Source organism: Protopterus annectens, chromosome 3.part0, assembly GCF_019279795.1.
Source record: "Protopterus annectens isolate FY-2018-M chromosome 3.part0, PAN1.0, whole genome shotgun sequence".
Lineage (NCBI taxonomy): Eukaryota > Metazoa > Chordata > Ceratodontiformes > Protopteridae > Protopterus > Protopterus annectens.
This window is the reverse complement of record NC_056731.1, coordinates 1,122,585,377-1,122,605,342: the sequence shown is the minus strand read 5'-3', so window position 1 is coordinate 1,122,605,342 and position 19,966 is coordinate 1,122,585,377. Positions and strand designations below refer to the sequence as shown.

Genomic DNA, 19,966 nt, shown 5'->3' with positions numbered 1-19,966 from the left:
TCTGTAATGACTGCAGCTGTATGAGCACTCGAACATCTACATTTATGGTAGGTACAAAACTGTACTTTTGCAAACAACATATGTACTTACTGATTGCTGTGCTCTATCTGAGATGAACATCTCAATACCTTCACAATATTCAGTTTTAGAGCATCAAGTTCATATCTCTAACATTGGGTATGTAGCAGTCACACATCCATGTCTGGCTCAAAACCTGCTACCAAATACATCTGTGATGTCCAAACTGAGTTAATAAGCTCAGACAAAAAAATATGCATTATCATGGAGCTTTGGTGTTACATGTAAAAATAGGGCTCCATCCATGTTCACCACAGTGCCAGATACCATGGATATTTGATGTTACATGGAAAATCAGAAAGCTAGAGTGACCTGAAATTGTGATTTCTGGTATAGTTGTCACCTAATGATGCTATGAAAGATTGCTGTTCAAAAAGGAGGAATCATGAGATTTTGTTTTAAACAGACCACTTGCTAGCAGTCTACATTTCTAGCTGCATTAAAAAATTGCCCTGGATCTAACAAAGATGTATATGGCAATGTTACCACAATTATAACAAGAATAAAATAATCACTTTTTTGTTATACATGTATATTTTTCTACTGCTGTTTATAAATGTGAAAAATGTCTTAAATCAGAATAAACAAATATTTTATAATTAAACCTATTTATTCCAGGTTTAATTTTTTTCCAAGTTTTTTGGGTTTCTAATACCATGACAGGAATGGACCCCATTCCTAAGTCAAAGCATGATTAAAGTTCTTGAAATTAGTATTGTTTCAATCTTTGATGTTAGCCAGAAGTGCTCTTCATAGAACCTGCAATGCCCAGCATTGACTCCTTCTGCAGTTCATACAGAATTACATGTATCAGTAACATATCTAAGTTTTGTTTGTCTTTCGGCTTTTTCCCAGTAAGGGGTCGCCACAACGGAACTCCGGTCCGCTAATGATTGGCAGTAGATTTTTACGAAATGCCGAGGTGCCAGCTCGATACCCAACATTCAACAAAGGAATGCCCATTTATGCACACATGTCTTTTGAACACTACCCAACAGCGGGGACGACATGCCGACACCACACAGAAGGCACTTCCAAGCCAAGCCGAGAATCGAACGGGAGAACCTCTTGCTGTGAGGTAACAACGCTACCACCGTACCACCATGGAAACCATCGGTAACATATCTAAGCATGATTGTAAAATCTCTTTTTTTAAAAGGCCCATTGATCTTACTACTGTTGTAACTGTCTGGCTATCCTTCTTCATTGCCCTCATTTCTGCCTGCAAATCCTGGTATTTTATGACTTTGTCTCTCTCTGTGTATGACACTGTAGTCACTAGGTGTAGCAATTTCAGTGATCAATGCTACTTTTGTCTTCTTTCATGGACTGCTATATATGGTTTTCTCACAACTATTTTTTGAACTGTTGGTAATGGGTGATCCCATGTGATATAAACATAATTTTCTGTAATGCTGTGTGGCTCATGTTTCCAATGCTTCGCAAATACAACAATATTATAATGTTTGCACAATCCCCAGTGCAGCAGTGTTGCCACATTATTATGTATTTCAGTATACAGGCCTTCTGCCATTAATTTATCACACCCAGCAACAAAATGTGTGTCTGTTTCCAATTCTGTTTTACAAAACCTGCGTTTGCCTATTTCTCTGACATGTTCAATGGACTTTGTAAACCAACATGCATGTAGTCCACTGTCCTTGGATGCCAATAGTAACCTTTTGTGTTTTGCTTTAAATTCACCTCTCCTTAACCATTCCTGCATTCGGTCCTGATTGACTTGAGTTTTTTCCAGCAGTTTTCCTACTTGCAACTATAGTTGTACATGTTCCACATTTCTGATCAGATCTCTGATCATAACTCTCATATTATGTGTTTGAGACATGATTACCAAGAAATTCACCTCAAGATAAAGTTTGAGAGGTGAATCTTGGCATCCACTTAGAAAAAAAACTTAAGGGCTATGATCAGAGACCCGCTCTAATTCTTTGAAGTTTATGGATCCTTATCTGTTCCATGTACTACCTGTTGTAGAAGATAAAAGAAAAAAAGAAAATGTATTGAAATGTGAACTGTTTTACCAGCTTTAAAGTTTAGTAGAGCAGTTAACACTGCCATACAGGTAGCAATGTACCTGTTAATGTCTTTGTTTATGAATTATGGACAATTACAAAATTATTGGAGGGGGAGCACAAAGAACCAAGATCAGGGAGAGTTTTTAAATATTTCCCTATCTCACTTAAAAAGTTAATAGAACAACAGGTTTTGCATCAACATGCATTTTCTGGACAATAAGAAGTATGAAAGTCTAATGAGTGGCATTACTGACTGTAATCCTCAGTGATTTACCAGAAAATTAAAGTTTTATGAGGGACAGGGCAAAAATGTAAAGCAAAACCAGGGATGTTCTGCAAAATAAGGGACATTTGAGAGATATATCAGGTAAAAATGAAGTGCTCCACTTGTAGAAGGTAAAATAGCTTTGTTAAGCACCCCTACGCACTGTTATGATTAGGTCTCTTGCTAGGGAAGCATTTAACAAGTTTATCTTTTTTCCGAGTATCGGAACATAATCATGGCACTACAAGGATGATCACCCTGAATAATGCCTAACAAAACCAGCTATTCCTCAGATGAAAACAACTTTATCAGTCAGTTCTTCCCTAAAAAGTTTATAAGTGGAAAACAAGTTACATTTTTCTAGATGTTTAGAATACCTTATGTTTTTGTAACATCTCTTTGTAAAATATTTTTGTGCATATTGAACCTGCTACTGATTTGTGGCATTATCCTCTGTTACTGGTCATACCACAGATATAAAATGAAAAGAGTGGAGCCAGAATTCATTCATCAGTAGAACTAATAGCACTAAAGACTCTGAAGAAAGTTTAGTAAGATCAGTTGATCGCCTGTATTATTAATGATAGAAACCAGGTCACAGTCATCACTAAATCATAGTACCATACCATAGTGTTAGCCTCAGTTTTTTGAATAAACAAATAAAACAAAAAAGGAAGTCTAAAATAAGTACATTACACCACACCTGATAAACCTTGGCAATGATAGTCTGATTTAACGTAACTTGATAAAATTGATTTACAGCCCAGAAATCCACAACCATGCTAAAAAATTAATCTGAATACTTTTTAAACTATTTAAAATACCCATATATATATAAGGGTGTCTTTTAGAGAAATTTATTATTTATTTAACATTTGTTTACTAGGAAAGCCCAATTGGGACAGAGCCCATTTTCAGATGAGGCCCTGAGAGAAACCCTCCAGACACAACTTTGGAATGTGGGAGGAAACCGGAGCACTAGGAGGAAACCCACATGAATGCAAGGAGGACATGCAGACTCCACACAGAAGGAACCCTAGCTGAGAATTGAACCAGAGAACCTTTTGCTGTGAGGCGACAATGCTAACCACTGCACCGCCCTAGGTATCTAGATAATTATAATCACCTGAGAGATCCTCAGATCCATCCATCCATCCATCCATCCATCCATCCATAACCCATTTTCCCATTTTTTTGCACATGGGCTCAGGGAGCCACTTTAACAGTGACAATCATCTAGAGCCAAGGTTTACACTGTTGTGTGGCTAGCTTTGTCATGGTAGTTCTTCCACACCACACACTCACAGCTATGGCCAATTTAGAGTGTCCAATCCACCTACTGCATGTCTTTGGAATGTGAGAGGAAACCAGAGCACCTGGAAGAAACCGACACAAATACAAGAAGGACATGTAGACTCCATACAGAAGGCACCTGCATGATGTTCTTAATATTTGAATAAAACAGGGTACTATTACTAAGACAAGATCCTGAATCAACAAATCCTTAGTGGAAAACTTAAATATTAAGATGAACGTGAATTTCAGGAGAGTGTAATCAAAGTATTTCCTAATTATCAACATTAATTCCTTGTATATAAGGAAAATAAATGCATTTTTAAAACATTCAGGAATGTACACTTTTTCTGTGGAACCTTGAAGAAAGAAAAGCAAAAACTAGCTTAACATTGTTAGTAATTTTTAGTAATTGTGGAGATAAATATATTTGGAATATTGTCTGAAACTGAACAATAATGCCTTGGTCTTTGATAAGGTTTTTCTAACAAGTTCTAGACTTTGTTGCATATTTGAAAGCCATACATATGTTTCCTATTGTTTCCTCTTAAATTGCTTATCCAATCTCACTTCCCAGTCTTTTTTAACCTCCTCTGATCAATTCCTATAGTTATTGTGCAGTATTTTATATGTCCTACTAATTATCCTTTATTTAACAGCAGCTTCTGTTCCAGATTCAGTTAAAAGCTCTACCACAGCAGGTTTTTCTTTTAGAATTCCCCTATCCTTTTATCTGTGCCTATACTCCGATATCTCAGATATCAATCCCTGATAGGGAGGGCAGTCTCTGGCCTGCAGTCCAAAAGTTTTTGTGGTTTCTTCCTATTCTTTTACCCTTCCCTCTCTAGATATTTGGTACCAATACCTGAGTTCCTTTGACAGTTTTCTCCAGTAACCTTCTACCCTCTCTTTCCTGTACTCTGTACCCCTAATTGCAGTCATCCCTGTTGGAAAAATCTCCTTTTTCCTTTCTCCATTCTCATTTTGGCTTAGTTCTTAAAATACTTTCTGCTACTCTATGAATATAATATTCTGTGTACATGTTGTTATTCTCCTTAAGGATCTACATCCGAAATCCCACTCTCTCATTATTTCTTTAATTCCAGCCTCCCGCCCCTGCATCATCATCCCTTTCCACTTTGACTTATAGTTTTCTGCTTGTGTTATGTATATGAGCCTTAAACATGTAAGTCTAAAATAACGCTTCAAATCAGGTTATCCTAATCCAGCATGCTCTATTGGAAGCATTAACTTATCCCACTTGCCCCTTGCCCTTTTCCCATCCATGATAAAATCTTCAACTCTTTATTTACTGTCCACAACTTCTTCTGTGGTTGATAAAAATATGCCTGACCTGTATATAAAGCTAAATGGATTAAGTACTGCTTGTATCTTGCTATCCATATCCATAAAAAGAGCTTCCAGTTTCTCAGTTTTTATTTTATCTTTTGTTTAGTCTCTTCCCACATATCGTTAGCTGCCAAACTAGAATCCATTTTAATTCATACTCCTAAATGCTTTATTCTATCATGTCCCAATAAATATGGGTATTTGCTGGATCAGTTCATGTGTAGGTGCCTAGTTTACAGCTATAGCTATTATTTTGTCTTCATTAATTTTATATTCCAAAAAGACATGAAGGTGCCTCAAGATGTTCCACAACACTAATATGTCATTTTTTGTTTTTATCAGGTACAGAATAAAATTGTCTGCAAATAAAGCCAACTTTTTTGATTACTGTATCAATTTTATTCTTTAATTTCTGAGCCCCTTGTTTTCTTTGCCCATGGCTGTAAATATAAAGGAAATAGCAAAAGAGAAAAGAGGACACCCCTGCCTGGTTCCTATCTTAAGTCACAACTTGTCAGAAAGGAACCCTTCAAATTAAATTTATGCCTCTGAGCCCTCATATGTCCTCCTAATTAATCTTGTAATTGTATCAGGGAATGCAAATGCTTCAATTTCCCCAGCTTACTCCATTGAATGCTTTCTCTGCATCAAGACCCAGTAACAACAGTGGTATTTTCTTACACTCTTCTTCCTTATGGATCATCACTGTTCTGTTAATGTTGTCAAAGATTTGCCTCCTCTCCAGAAAATTACATTGATACGTATCTATCAATTTTGGCAACAACATTGCCATTTGCTTAGCTGTTATAGGCATAAGTACTTTATAATCATGGTTAAAAAGTTGAAATGAGCCTACATGAAGATGGATCTTCATGTAGGCCTTTATAATCTTTAGGTATTACAGCCACCACAGCTTTCTTTCAGGATGCTGGTGCTTCCACTCCTTTTAAAATACTGTTAAAGCCTTCCAGATCTTTATCACTTTCTTCCCTCCTAGCTTCCAAACTTTCACAGAAATACCATCTACTGCTGGAGACTTTTATGCTGATTGATCGTATGCCACCATTTTCATCTTATCTCCTCCTATCTTAACTAATTGTTGAGCCCTCTACCTCTAACCTTGGCATACTTAAGTCTTAAATACACATTTCCAATTGTGCTGTTTCTTGATTTCCATATTTCTCTGCTTTATACACATTTTCATAAAATTTCCAAAATATCTCTGATATCCCCCACAAGACCTCTGATTATTTTTCTTGTTATAGGCTAACTAAGTTTGGCAACAACCATTTCACTAATGCTATCCTTCATCATAAAAATAATGGCCTTTTCTCCTCTGCTATATTTCTGGATCTGTCCAAGGCTTTTGACATGGTCTTACACAAACTACTAATCTCTGTTCTCACTAACCTATCCTTTTCCCAATCAGCTAGTGACTGGTTTCACAGCTATCTAACTGGCCGCCAACAATCAGTTGTCTGGCATAATGACCTATATCCTCGACTTCCTGTAACACTCAGTGTTCCCCAAGGCTCCATCCTTGGTCCCCTACTATTCTCACGCTTCACCAATGATCTATTCACAGCCACCAAGCATGCTTCTCTTGTACAGTATGCAGATAACTCTACCCTCATCTGCTCAGCTTCAACTATACCTGAACTTCACAAGATCACACAGGAAGCCTTTTCATCTGTAGAAAACTGGGTATCTAATGCCCAGTTATTACTCAACCCAAGCAAGACTAAACTCCTTATCTTCGAACCCACTAAATCTAACCCAGTTATCCCCCACTTTAATATTCCAGCCAAAAGCAATACTGTCATCTCCCCAACAGAACACATCAAACTGCTTGGTGTTGAAATTGATAACAATCTCAGATTTGACACTCACATTTCTGTTACCATAAAAAAAGGTTCACAAAAAATTAGGTGCATTGTACAGAAACAAACAATTCCTCACCAAGACAGCCAGAATTTCAGCTGCCAATTCCCACCTAATCTACACTTTACGCCTCTCCTATACTTACCTACCTTAGAAAAACAGACCTAAACAAGCTCAAGGCTTGCCACTGGTGCATCTTATTGCAGCCACCACTGTAACTCACTTAGAGAACTTAACTGGCTTGAACTCCCTCAACGTCTTCACCTGAATCAACTCCCCCTTGCCCACAAGTTTGTAAACCATCCTCTTAAAGTCCCATCCTTTCAAAACCTTCTTCAGCCCTACAGATCCACTAGACCTCTACGCTCCAGCAGCAAAAATCTACTTCTAGTGGCCAAACCCGAGAACTCAGCAGGAGAAGCACTATTATCCTGCATCATATCCAGATTATGGAACAACCTAAAATTTATTTTATTTTATTTTTACTTTTCTGTAATTGTATTGTATTTGTATTTGTAATACTGTTACTTTAACTAGTTGCAACTTGGAGCTTTTTCTCCCCAGGATTCCATTGAAAACGGGCTCCCCAAGGCCCAATGGACCACCCTGGTAAGCAAACTGCAAATAAATAAATAAATCTCCCCCCTCTATAACCACACTACCTTCTTGCAATCACTCCAAAACTGCACTAAAAACTCACTTAAACAGTCTCTGGTTAGGCCCATGCACCAATCCCGACTAGTTAACCTTCTTTTACCTCCCCTTCCTCTCCCCTCTCCTAGCCACCGTGTCACACCTTCTGATCATTGCATTCCTTCCTCTCCAGACTCTGGCTCACCCTTTACCCTCCCCTTTCCACCTCACTAGTCTCTTAGACCTGTTATAACATGCTTAACTACCTCACTTCATCTCAACTCCAAATACATATCCAACTGACTTACACCTAGCTTCCTATCACTACCACATATAGTACTCACTCAGTCTCCTCTCTTACTCATCTATCTTCCCCTTCCATCCCATTAGCCCTTCTAGCTTGTTCCATCTTCATATGGAGCTTCTGCTTTATAACTGCTTGTGTTTAGTGCAATATTTGTATATAAGATTTAGGTATACGAGTTTAGAACAGTATCTGTTTGATCTTAGTACTATTCCTAGCCTTTAGATAGATATTGGTATATCTGTTCATTACTATGTTTCATATTGGATGTTTAGCTAATGTTTGCTGCAGTATGTATAATTTGCTATTGTATATATATTCAATTGTTCTTCATGTACTCTACTGCTCAGTTATTGTTCTGTGGAGCTTTTCTCCCCGGGCTTCCACTGAAAAAGGAACTGTGTCCAGTTGGAATTTCCCAATAAATAAATAAATAAAAATAAAACCATTTCCACTTTCCATTGCATAAGTTGTTGTGCTAAAAGTTTTTGTCCTCTGGAGTTTTTATCAAAAAACAGTTACTTAACAGCAATCTTTCTAAACTGATGCATATAATACAAATACTCCCTTATTTTCTCTTTAGCACTATGTAATTGTGCCTCTTTTTGTTCTATGAGATTTCCCTTATTCTGTAATACAGTAACCTTTGTCAGCCCTTCTAAACATACCTCTGAACTGTCTGGATTTTCACAGAATTTCCAGATTTTTGTCTCATTTTTGTGGCCTTTTCTATGTAAAATGTCATTTTCTGGCAAATCAGTGAGAACTGAATTCATTAAATAATGACAACTATTTGAACTTCAGACATCGTACCCATCAGAAGTTGCATGGTAACACATCTTTTATTCTAGCAGCTTTCTATATTTATAAGAGCAATGTTTAAAATTTGTCCTTATTTTTGGGCCTTTGTCCCCCCATTATTTTTGGCTTTGTCCAATTTTGTTGTGCAAAGAGATTGAGTGGTATGCTTCTAAATAACTCCTGTTACTTCTTAACCATATCTGTTTTTCTTTTATTTCTACCTGTCTCTTAAACTCGTCTTTTATTTCTACCTGACTCTTAAACTCCTCTTTCATTTTATCCCACTCACTAGCTATAACTTCTGAAGAAATTAACTAAGAACTCTTGAATAATTTCCACTACCCATTCCTTAAATTCCACTGTGTTTTTAACAGGTATGTGGGGAAGCGCCACCATCTCATTTTTATTTTATGTTTGAGTACCCTGTATTTTCATCTTAGTTCTTATTTGTGTATGATCTGAAATAGTTATTGGACTTCAATACACATGTTCCTATGAAATATAATTTTTGTCTAGTCTTGCCCAGTTATTGTACCTTGGGGAGTAATATGCAGATTCTATCCTAGTTCCTACAACTGATTTTACATTTTCCATACCATATTTTTTCATACATTTCCTCAGAAATCTACCTTCTTTTTTGTATATTCCCTTCTATGTCTCGCAGGTAAATACTCACTGCTGCAAATCATATTCCAGCCTCCATCTATGCTGAAAGGTAATTATTTCTCCCAAAATGTTCTTAAACTCCATAACAGCAGTTTTGGAATATAAATATATGCCAGTATAATCCACTTCCCTTGCCAGAATTCCCATACTGCCACAAATCTGTGATTACTGTCTCCTTTTACTTCTTCTTTCACTATTGGAGCTCCTCTAACAATTAGTATAAGTACTCCTGTTTTCCTTGTCCCAGATATTCTGCTGAATATCCCTCCTTAAATCCTTTCTTTATCAAATTCACATGTGTGTCTTTTGTGGCATTGCTATTTACACTCTGCATTTCTTAGTATAATTCATCACTTTTTCCTTTTTGTCTATAGCTGTGAGGCTATTCACTTTCCAAAATAATATGTTTAGTGTAGCCATTATAATAAGTTATTATTCCTACCTATTATATATGACAGCTTTTATAAATGTTTATTGCCAGTTTTTGTTTTACATGTACCTACTATTATTTTTTTATTTGACAGGTTGAATTTTTATACAGCCATTTCTTGTAATCTCCATTTGAACCTATGTCACAAGACTTTTTTTAATGAAAAGTGTCAAATAAACACACACACACACACACACACACACACACACACACACACACACACACACACACACACACATCATTATAACCTATTAACTAAAAGCAAACACATAAAACTCATAAACACATAAAACTATGTACATATGAAAATAATGAAGTTTAACCCTCCTGATAGGGACAATTGTCCCAAATTGACAGCTTCACACACAGGCAAAACCTAACCTAAAATTAAGATTAGCCTTTAAAAGGTGCTGTGGCTTTTATTGCATATCAACCAGCTTGACAGCATGGAAAATTAAGAATAAAATGTACATCTGCCCTCACCAAAGACTGCTGAAACTGAGCATTTATTTGCTAAAGGAAAACGTTTTATTACATTCAGTGTTCTTTTATTTACATGCTTACACAAAACGGTGTTATTAGATTAAGCCAACGGCCTTAATCCAGATATTCACCAATGCAAAAGTAAAATAAAACATATCAATTCTGCACATATTATGATCTATGCACTTTTATACTCCATCACCACTTCAACAACCCATGATTACAGCATATCAACTTAAACGTGCTTTTGTCCAGTCTTTCTTCTCTTTTCACATCATAATGCTTACATTTCTTAAAACTAAAAGAGAACAAAAACACTTCCTAACTTTAGTATTTTTATCACATACAGCAATAACTGTAAATTCTTTACCATATAACATGCAAATTATATCATGAAATGTTTTATGCAAAACTGATAAGAACAAAAAATGTTTTACTTAGAGTTACTTTTCTCCCTTTCCTTTTAGTGTCCTTCTAAATGTTAATGACATGAATTGAGATATATGCTTTTCAGTCCCCCACAAGTTTAACAGAGTCAACAAAAGCCCCCACAAGTTTAACAAAGTCAACAAAAGTCCAATCTTTCCCCTTTCTCTTACAGAGCCATATTTCATGTACAACACTTTCATGATACAAAACTCCAAGCAAGTGTTAATGTTTTATATAATAGACTGGAAATAAAGACCAAGGGCCAGATCCAATAAAACCTACACTAAGTGTACATGATCTGTATTAAATAACATTCTTATTACATTTTTTTTTGCTTTCTAGTCAGTCAGAAAGATTACACTAAGTGTACATATAGTCTGTACTTTGTGGTAACCTTTATGAATCCTTGTCAATATTTAAAGTTGTAAGAATATCAGTAGGAAAAGTAAAATTAGGAGGAAGAAGGTGTGAGGTCTGTGTTGTCTGTTCACTCAGAATGGTGTATACTTAGTGTAGGCATTATTGAATCCCTGGGCAAGTCAATACTATATCCAAGACATTGTATTTATCGAGGAAATGACGTTATATATACAGCCTTCTTTAAGAATAATGTCTAATAAATACATCTCCATTTTTATGATGAATAATAGATTGAACAACAAACGTTTGGGAAGTTTGTGTTCCATAATTAAATAATGTGCAATATTTTTTATAATGCTGATCTTGTTATCCAAATAAGATCAGACTCTTATAAAAACCCATAAAAGAACATCTGCTCTGACCATGATGGATATTGATTACAGTTATTCTTGTGTTTGAATAAATTAAATCCTGTGAAGTAGGGAAGTTATTGCTAACCAGAATTAGCACTCCTCTTCCTGTCTTGCTTGATATACATTTTTGATAGCAAATTTAGTTAAGTCACTTATAATCCAAGACACATTTAATCAAATTCAAAGTTAACTTTATTGTCATTCAGACCATACAAAAACAGTGCACAGCTTAACAAAATAATTTTTCTCTAAGCTTATGTACAAACATAAAAACAGAAACAAATACACATAAACAACAACAGAGTCTAAGCCATCTGATGGCACCAAAGCTGCACTAACCATGCTTGACCCATCACAGTGGATTACAGCGACCGGAGCAATCTTCACCATCCACACCATCTCTAGCTCCATCCCCAGCACCAGCAATGTCCCAAGTCCGGTACCTTCAGACTCAACAGAACCCAAATCCAGATTCACATCAAAACTCCATAGGAAAAATGGGAATTGTGGGCACAACATATGCAGAGAAGAAACAAGGTTTAAGATCAGGATTTGAATGAGCCATGTAATGCTTAACTGACAATGACTGGCTAGATTATAAGTGATGTGTAATGTTTGCAACTACAGTTGTATCAGTGGTGTCTGTGATGTGTAATGTTTGCAACTAAAGTAGTGTCAGTTTTGTTTGGTTTTCATTTATATAAATGTAAGACTGCCTGTGTCATACATGATAATTTAATAAAGATGTTTATTGGAAAAAAAAGCAATAGACAAAGTTGGGCTTCTCTTACCTGCAGTCAGCACAACTGCCACCATCTGAAGGATTGAATGACCACAGTTGACCAAGGTGAAACAGTGACCACAGCAATCCACTCCATCCACACCAACCACACCGTCACTAGCTCCATCCTCAACACCAGTAACATTCCAAGTCCCAGACCGGTCCTGATCCCTCTAGCTAAACAGTACTCAAAATCCAAAGCCAGCAGCCAAAGTCGGGTCTCAGCTACCTGCATTAGGTGCAACCGCCACTCCTGAAGGCCCGAAAGGCCATGATTGGCCCAACAATCTCCAAAAATTAAGCAAATATACAATGTCAAGCAAAAACACCACTGCCGCAGACAACCACATACCCAACCAAGTCAATCAGACTCCTAAATGGATGACAAATTGACAAATCCCACACAAAACACACATTGGGAGCCAGAGTAGCCACTGTCACACAAGGCATTACCATCCTAGCTACTGTGACAGCTATGTTGATGTTTTTATCCAATTTCTTACTGATACTTTTTACATTACTCAGCAAAATCTTTATGCCATCTTTTTCAGTAAAGACTTTGCATTTTGTTCAACAGTAGTCTAAAAAATAGTAGCTTGTCATTTCTCCAGTTTTCAGTGGGTTTTTTCTTCAAATATTGAATATGTTACCTGCTGTTTGAAAACATTTTCAAATTTTTGGACCATGCTTTCCCCTCAAGGTGATGATAGTCATCACTTCTGAAAAGAAACAGAGAGTGTTCTTTTGTGCCAGGTATTAAACTGGACTGCAGGTGTGTTTTTTCCCTTTGTGCATGTCAGAGGATGAATAAATAGCTACAAAGATCATCATAGTTTTTCTTTCTAGATAGAGTCAACTTGATGTCCTGTTCACTGCTGCAGTATTCTTAACATATGGGATATAGCCCACAAGGTGATCCAGCATCCAGGCCATATACCAAAACCTTTAGGTTGCCATAGGATATGCTGTATGTCACTAGTATGCTCCTTGCATAATGTAGCATAAAAGGGACATCTGGACATACCTTCCTCAGAACTTCTTTGCCGCCAGTCCAAACACCATCCTTTGATCATCAGTCTGGTCCACCAAGTCGTTGTTGTGTTGTTCTGGTGTACCTTGGCTCAGATAAGTGCCCCATTTGGTATTTTTCCTTGCTTTGGGTTGCTTTGTTTATATTTGTGCTAATATCATCCTGAAGGGGAAAATGCAATTGTGGGAGACAAATTCTCCATAAGGATCTCCATCAGCAGTGTTTGTTTTGCTTGGGGGCTGCTCATGGCAATACATCTTGCAGTATTTGTCAGGCCTTTGTGTGTAAAACACTCAGAAGTCACCTTTCCTCCCTCAAAATTTATCTAGAGAATCAGCATCTTAAATGTTTAGCTTAAGGCTCAATGGAAGATGCTTCTAGGCCTGAAGTACACCTGCAAACAAAGAGGAAGGCTAAGGCTGCAAGGTCAGATTATTCAGCTGCACCTCCCTTATCAGACATCACTCTCTCTCTCAAGGCCAAGAGGTTTACATGGTTCCAGAGTCAGATTCCTCTTCTGTGTTCAGTTCAGAGACCGGTATGGATTTGTCTGCTTACACATCCTTGGAAATCTTGCAGGTGTCTTTTACAGACATCCAGAGGGAATCATGGTTTGTGATTATGGAAGGACCTAGGTGTATTTCATAGAGGGAGGGAGTGCCAACTACAATTATGGAGTGCAGGGCTACCTCTGGGCCTTCTACCTTTCATAAGGTGGATGCCCATTTAAAAAAGAAACAGGAAACAAAGCATTTATCTCCTGCTCCCAAAGACCCTCAGAGTGATTGGCAGAATTTTACTCAGGGCCTGTTTAAGGCCCTTATATCTCTGAAACCACCTCAGTGGGTCTCTGTTCCAGCTCTTCTTGGTTGCCTTCCCCTTCCAAATATGTTAGAGATCAAGATTCCTCAGATGACGAGGTAGATTCTGATGAGGACTCCTTGACCTACTCCACACAGATTCCTCCTTCTTTAGACTATGGCTCTCAGGAAGTGGAATCAACCAGTCCAGACTCTCCTGTTAAAGAGATCTGTTTTGGGGATACAATTATAACTATGATGGAGTATTTAAAATTGGATTGCTCTCATGTGTCTGATGTGCACAGGAGATACTGTGAGCTCCTTCAGATGGGTTCCCTTAAGCCATCAGCTCTACATCCTGTGCCTGACTTTTTGGATGCCTTTTCCTCTGCTTCACAGGTTCCAGATTCCCAACCCCTGCCGCTAAAAAACCTGACTGTTTCTATAAGGTGCCAGAGGACTGCAAACATTTATACAAGTGTCCTTCTGCTGATCCATCTGTAGTTTCTGTGGCTTCTGATAAGCTTTCCAAACTACTGCCTTTCACTAAGCTTCTTCCCTTTGATAAGGACAGTAGGACTATGGAAAGGCTGGGCAAGATGGTATACAGTTCTACCAACCTTGCCTTCAGAGCCATTAATTATCAGACTCACATGACCAAGTAAGTCTTGGTCCTGCTTTCCCAGACTTGCCAACATTTAGCTGACCTTCATGATTCTGAGGTTAAGACTTCTGCCTTGTCTCTGTTGGGGGCTTCCTCTCAGGTAGCTAGACACTACATTAAGTGCAGTTATGATGCAACAGATGCTTCTTCCAGAGCTGCAGTTTCTGGCTCTTTGCTGAAGAGATATTCCTGGCTATGCCTTCAACCTTTGCCTGATGACATTAAAGCTAAGGTAATGGATGCCCTTGTGGATAACAAGTGCTTGCTTGGTACTGCTGCAGATTTGTTTAAGTCCCCATAGGAAAAATGGAAGGTGTTACAAGATCGGAAACATATTTTTGTTTCTCCTGTTCCTAAGTTTCAAAGGAATTATCCTTGTAAGTCATCCTTTGTTCATAGGCAGTCTTGACCACAGCAGAAAAGTAAGAGAGGAGAGTTCCTCCAAGTAAGCCCATTCAGAGTACTCCTGCTCAGAAGCAGCCCTTTCCTGATGAAACAGGGCCTGTCTGATCATCACTCTCTTCCCAGTCACATTTCTCTTTCTCTTCATCTGTTCTCTCTCTTTTCCTCTTTGGTCACACAATACCCAAGACTCTTGAGTCCTTTCCATCATTCACTAGGCTACTTCATGGTTTGGAAATCTCTTCCTCCCTTCATGGGCATTCCTCAAACTCCTTGAGGCCAGTTACATCTCTTTCCAGAGGTTATTCGGGATCTTCAGGCTCAAAGCACTATTCAAGAAGCCTCTGCTGCCCAGAGAGGGACTGGATTTTACTCCAAAATGTTTCTGGTTCCAAGAAAAGAAGGCACTTGGATAACCATTCTAGACTTCTCTCACCTAAACACTTTCCTGAAGGTGCCTACTTTTCAAATGCTTTTGCTTCAAACCTTGTTTCCTCTCCTGCTACTGCAGGCCTTCCTTGTTTCTCTGGATAGAAAGGACGCTTACCTCCACACTCCTATTCATTCCCCTTTCAGTAAGTTTTAATGTTTCTCTGTTACTTCCTTGCATTTTCAGTTTTCTGCTTTACCCCTTGGCCTTTCTACTGCCCCAAGGATATTCACCAAATGCCTAGCACCTGTAATTGCTTTTTGCAGACTTCAGGGGATTCAGGTCTTCCCCTACCTAAATGACCTCCTCTTTCAGACATCCTCACCAGAGATTTTCTTGTAAAATATCTACTTTCCCATTTCTCTTCTACAAAGCTTGGGGTCACTATAAATTTCGAAAAGTGTTCTCTGACTTCTTCTCAGGACCAGGTGTTCCTGGGGTGCAGAGTACAGGCAGTGCCTATGTTGACATCTCTGCCTCTTCTAAAGGTGCAGACACTCATTGTTTCCTTCCAGAATCTTCTTCAACTGCCCTCCATTATGGGCAGGGAGTACTTGAGAGTTCTGGGTTTATGGCATCCACCATTCCCATGCTCAATGTAGCCAAACTTCACTTGAGGAAGCTCCAGTGGTTCCTAACATCAGTGTGGAAACAGCATGCACACCCTGTAGATTTTCTAGTTCTTGTTCTACCCTGTCTAAAGAAGGAATTGCAATAGTGGATTCAGCAACTTCCCCTATATCCAGGCCTTCCTATTCATCCACCTCTCCTAGTTCAGTAGTTGTTCACAGATGCCTGAGATGTGGGGTGAGGTGCAGCTCTCAGCTCTCTGAAGATTCAGGGTGTTTGGTTTCCTTTTCAACAGAAGGACCACATCAACATCAGAGAGATGAGGGCACTGACAACAGCTCTGCAAACGTTTCACCCTCTCCTGTCCCCAGGGCCTCTCAAGGTGTTCACAGGCAACACTACAGTCCTTTGGTGTGTGAACAAGCAGGGGGATGAAGTCCTACCTTCTTTGCCAGTTGGCAGCCCTGGTCTGGGATCTTTTAGTGAAACATCAGCTAACCCTTCATGCAATGTTCATTCATTCAGCTCAAAATTCAGTGGCAGACACTCTGAGCAGGTCCTTAACTCAATCCCATGAGTGGATGCTTCATAGGGATGTGTTTTTGGAGATTTTCCATCAGTGGAATACTCCTTGAGTAGATCTATTTGCTCCCTTATGAACAGTTTTGTGGCAGGGTAGCAAGTCCTGTGGTGTGGAAGGTGGACACACTGTCATTCTCATGGAAGGGGATGTTTCTGTATGCCTTCTTTCCCTTCCTCTTTTTCAAAAAGTCCTGTACAAGATTCAACAATAATCTCCAAAAATCTCACTGGTGACTCCCTTTTGGCCTACATTGGTTCCCTCTTCTTCTCCACCTAGCCAAGGGCCATCATTACAAGTTACCTCACAGAGTGGGACTACTCACAAGCCAAGAGTTCTGTCATCCATCCTCACTTGTATACTCTTGAGCTGACTCTGTGGGTGATAGGATTTTGATTCCACATAGACACCTTTTTTCTGACAATGTGCTTAGGGTCCTGCAGGAGGCAGGAAGCCCAGTACCAGGAAAACCTACTTATCCCAGTTTAAGAGGTTTTCTATTTGGTGTCATTCAAGAACCCTAGATCCACTTACTGTGGATGTTCCTTTGGTTCTGTCTTATTTGTATGAATTGCTCAATGCTGGTTTGGCCTACTCTTCAGTTAAGGCTCCTTTATCAGCTATTTCTGCTTGTCTGCCTTTATCTCCTCCTTTAGCTTCTATGTTTGAAGTGAAGCCGTTTCTTAAAGGCATCCTTCATATAAAACCTGTTACGAAGCCTGTTCCCCCTCCCTGGTGTCTTAATTTTGTCTTGGAAAACTTGACTCAGGCTCCATTTGAGCCTACTACCTCAGCTTCCTTGCAGTATTGTTCCTGGAAGACCATTCTTCTGTTGGCCCTTACTTCTGCCAGATGAGTGTCTGAGGTTCAGGCTGTTATGGCTTCTCCCCCTTTTCTTATTTTTCATAAGGAACGAGTTGTCCTTGAATCAGTCTATTCAATTGCCTACCTTTTTCCCTTCTCCACAGTCTTCTAGTGAGAGGGTTCTTCATACCTTAGATGTGCAAAGACAGCTCAGATTTTACTTGGATAAGATTAAGACTGTTGGAAAGTCTGATCAGCTTTTTCTTTCTTTTCACCCTTGGTCTTTAGGGGTGGCTGTTTCCAAGCAGACTATTTCTTCTTTGATTTCTAAAGCTATTTCTTTTTGTTATGTTCATCATGGTAAAAGCATTCCTTGTTCTGTTAAGGCTCATTCCACCAAAGCTGTTGCTTCCTCTGGTGCTTTTTTCAAGGGGTTAAACATCCTTGAAGCAGCTACTTGGACTTCAGTGCATGCTTTCACCAAACATTACCAGCTGGATGCAATATCTAGAGCTAGGGCTGGTTTTGCAAGGGCCATTTTGCAATGCGAGCTCTGCAGGTGCTTCCTCCTCCCTGGGTTCTTCCTAAGCTTTGGTACTCTCCCATGTGTTATTAACACTGCAGCAGTGAATGGAAGGATGTAGCACAGTTGTGTAAAATCTTATCATAGAGGTAGATGTCCTTCTTTTCATTGCTGCAGTATTCACTCCCACCCTCCATCCCCCAGGTATCTTTTCTTTCTTTTAGGATGTATTGCTCACATCTTCCTTTCTTGGACTGGTGTTCCTGCTGGAGCTCTCAGTTCTGAGAAGGGTACATATGGACATCCCTTTTATGCCCTATGCTATGCGAGGAGGGTACTAGTGACATACGACATACCCTATGGCAACCTAAAGGCTTTGGTATACTGACCAGACATCAGGTCGCCTTGCAGGCCTATATCCCATGTGTCAAGAATACTGCAGAAGCGAAGAGATGGACATCTACCATTATGGTAAGACTTTATGCAATTGTACTTTCCTAACATATGAATGCATTAAACAAGTCTCAGTTTTTTATGCTATTTAATGTGGTTAATCCAACTTTCAAACTATAGGGGAACAATTAGGTGCTTTAACAAAAGCAAAGCCCTGCCTGTGTTTTTATTTGTTCAGTCTTTATGAACCAGCTAAAAAACAATAAATGGACTTGACCCCAGGGTCTACAACTTCATTATTCTGGCAACACAATACAGCAAATTGTTGTAACAGAGTACTTAAAGACTGAAATAGAAGCAGAATGCAGAAAGGACTATAAAATAATTATACAGATGAGAAATCATGTATCCAAATTAAATTGAGCTATCTCTGTGCAAAACACATACACAATGTGAACAGGCAGGAAATTATGTGCAGTTCATGAATGTTTAATACAGATAATGTTATATACTAAACTACATAATGTAACCAACACTTGTTTTTTCTTTCTTTTTATATAGCTTGTAATTGTGGAAATCGACTCTGTGATGAGATTACTGGTCAATGTATATGTCCACCTCATACTGTAAAGCCACAGTGTGAGATATGTATTAAAGAAACATTCAGCTACCACCCTTTAATTGGCTGTGAGGGATGCAACTGCTCAACTTCTGGCATTAGTAATGCTGCTGACCCAGACTGTGACAAACGCAGTGGACAATGCTTGTAAGTAGTGAACAGATAAACAATATTTTTTATTGTCATAATGCTTTTCAGGTGTATCTTAATATTGGGGAAAGTGCTGCTGTCCTTTTGAGTGACATCACTGCTAGTTAAAAGATTTTTTTGACCCACCATACCTCAAATGATTGGTCTTTGAATGTTTTTTTCTACACTTTTTGGCTACCTGCAGCTAAACATCAGGTGATTCCAAGGTGTCACCTTCCACACCTAAGGGCTTCTTGGGATAGTGTCATGTTACTACCAAGGAGTGTTTTCTCCTAAGGCCTAATACCACCCCCCCCACACACACACACACACACACACACACACACACACACACACACACACACGCACACACCATAAAGCAACAGAGCTACTAACTGGACTCAGGTCACCTGAGCTGTAGTAAGGGCTTTGTCCTTCTTCACCATCATTACAGGTTGATTTCCCCATACCTGTTGTTGATCTTGGCCTGCCTTTTCTCATGTTTAGAATTCTGTCATGAGCAAAGGAGAGAACTTTTTAACATATGAACCAAGAAACAATTTTCACCCCCAATTATAATATGATGTCTTCTCCCTCTCCTGTTGCCCTCCAGAGAGACTGCAGAAAGGCAGCACTAAAAGTTTATTTTCCCTGTAGAAGGAGGACCCACTTGTTACTGTGGATTTCTCAGGATCTCATTACTTCATAGGGAATGAATGAATGGGTCAGTGGACGAGAAGTTAAGACTGAAGATCAGTGGCATAGAGAAGGGCCAAAAGTGAATGTCATACTGTTGACAGTACTAGAGTTTTTATTTTT

At 38.7% G+C, this 19,966-nt stretch overlaps 1 protein-coding gene across 3 annotated transcripts in view; it reads left to right on the top strand.

Annotated features, from left to right (window-relative positions):
* Window positions 1-19,966, top strand: part of LAMA3 (laminin subunit alpha 3) — a 2,187,360-nt gene that overhangs the window by 1,554,342 nt on the left and 613,052 nt on the right. For all 3 annotated transcript variants that reach the window (XM_044065357.1, XM_044065355.1, XM_044065356.1), the window contains exon 34: window positions 18,961-19,165. In XM_044065357.1, coding sequence (XP_043921292.1) covers window positions 18,961-19,165 — 205 coding nt within the window. The remainder of the gene's footprint in view (window positions 1-18,960; window positions 19,166-19,966) is intronic.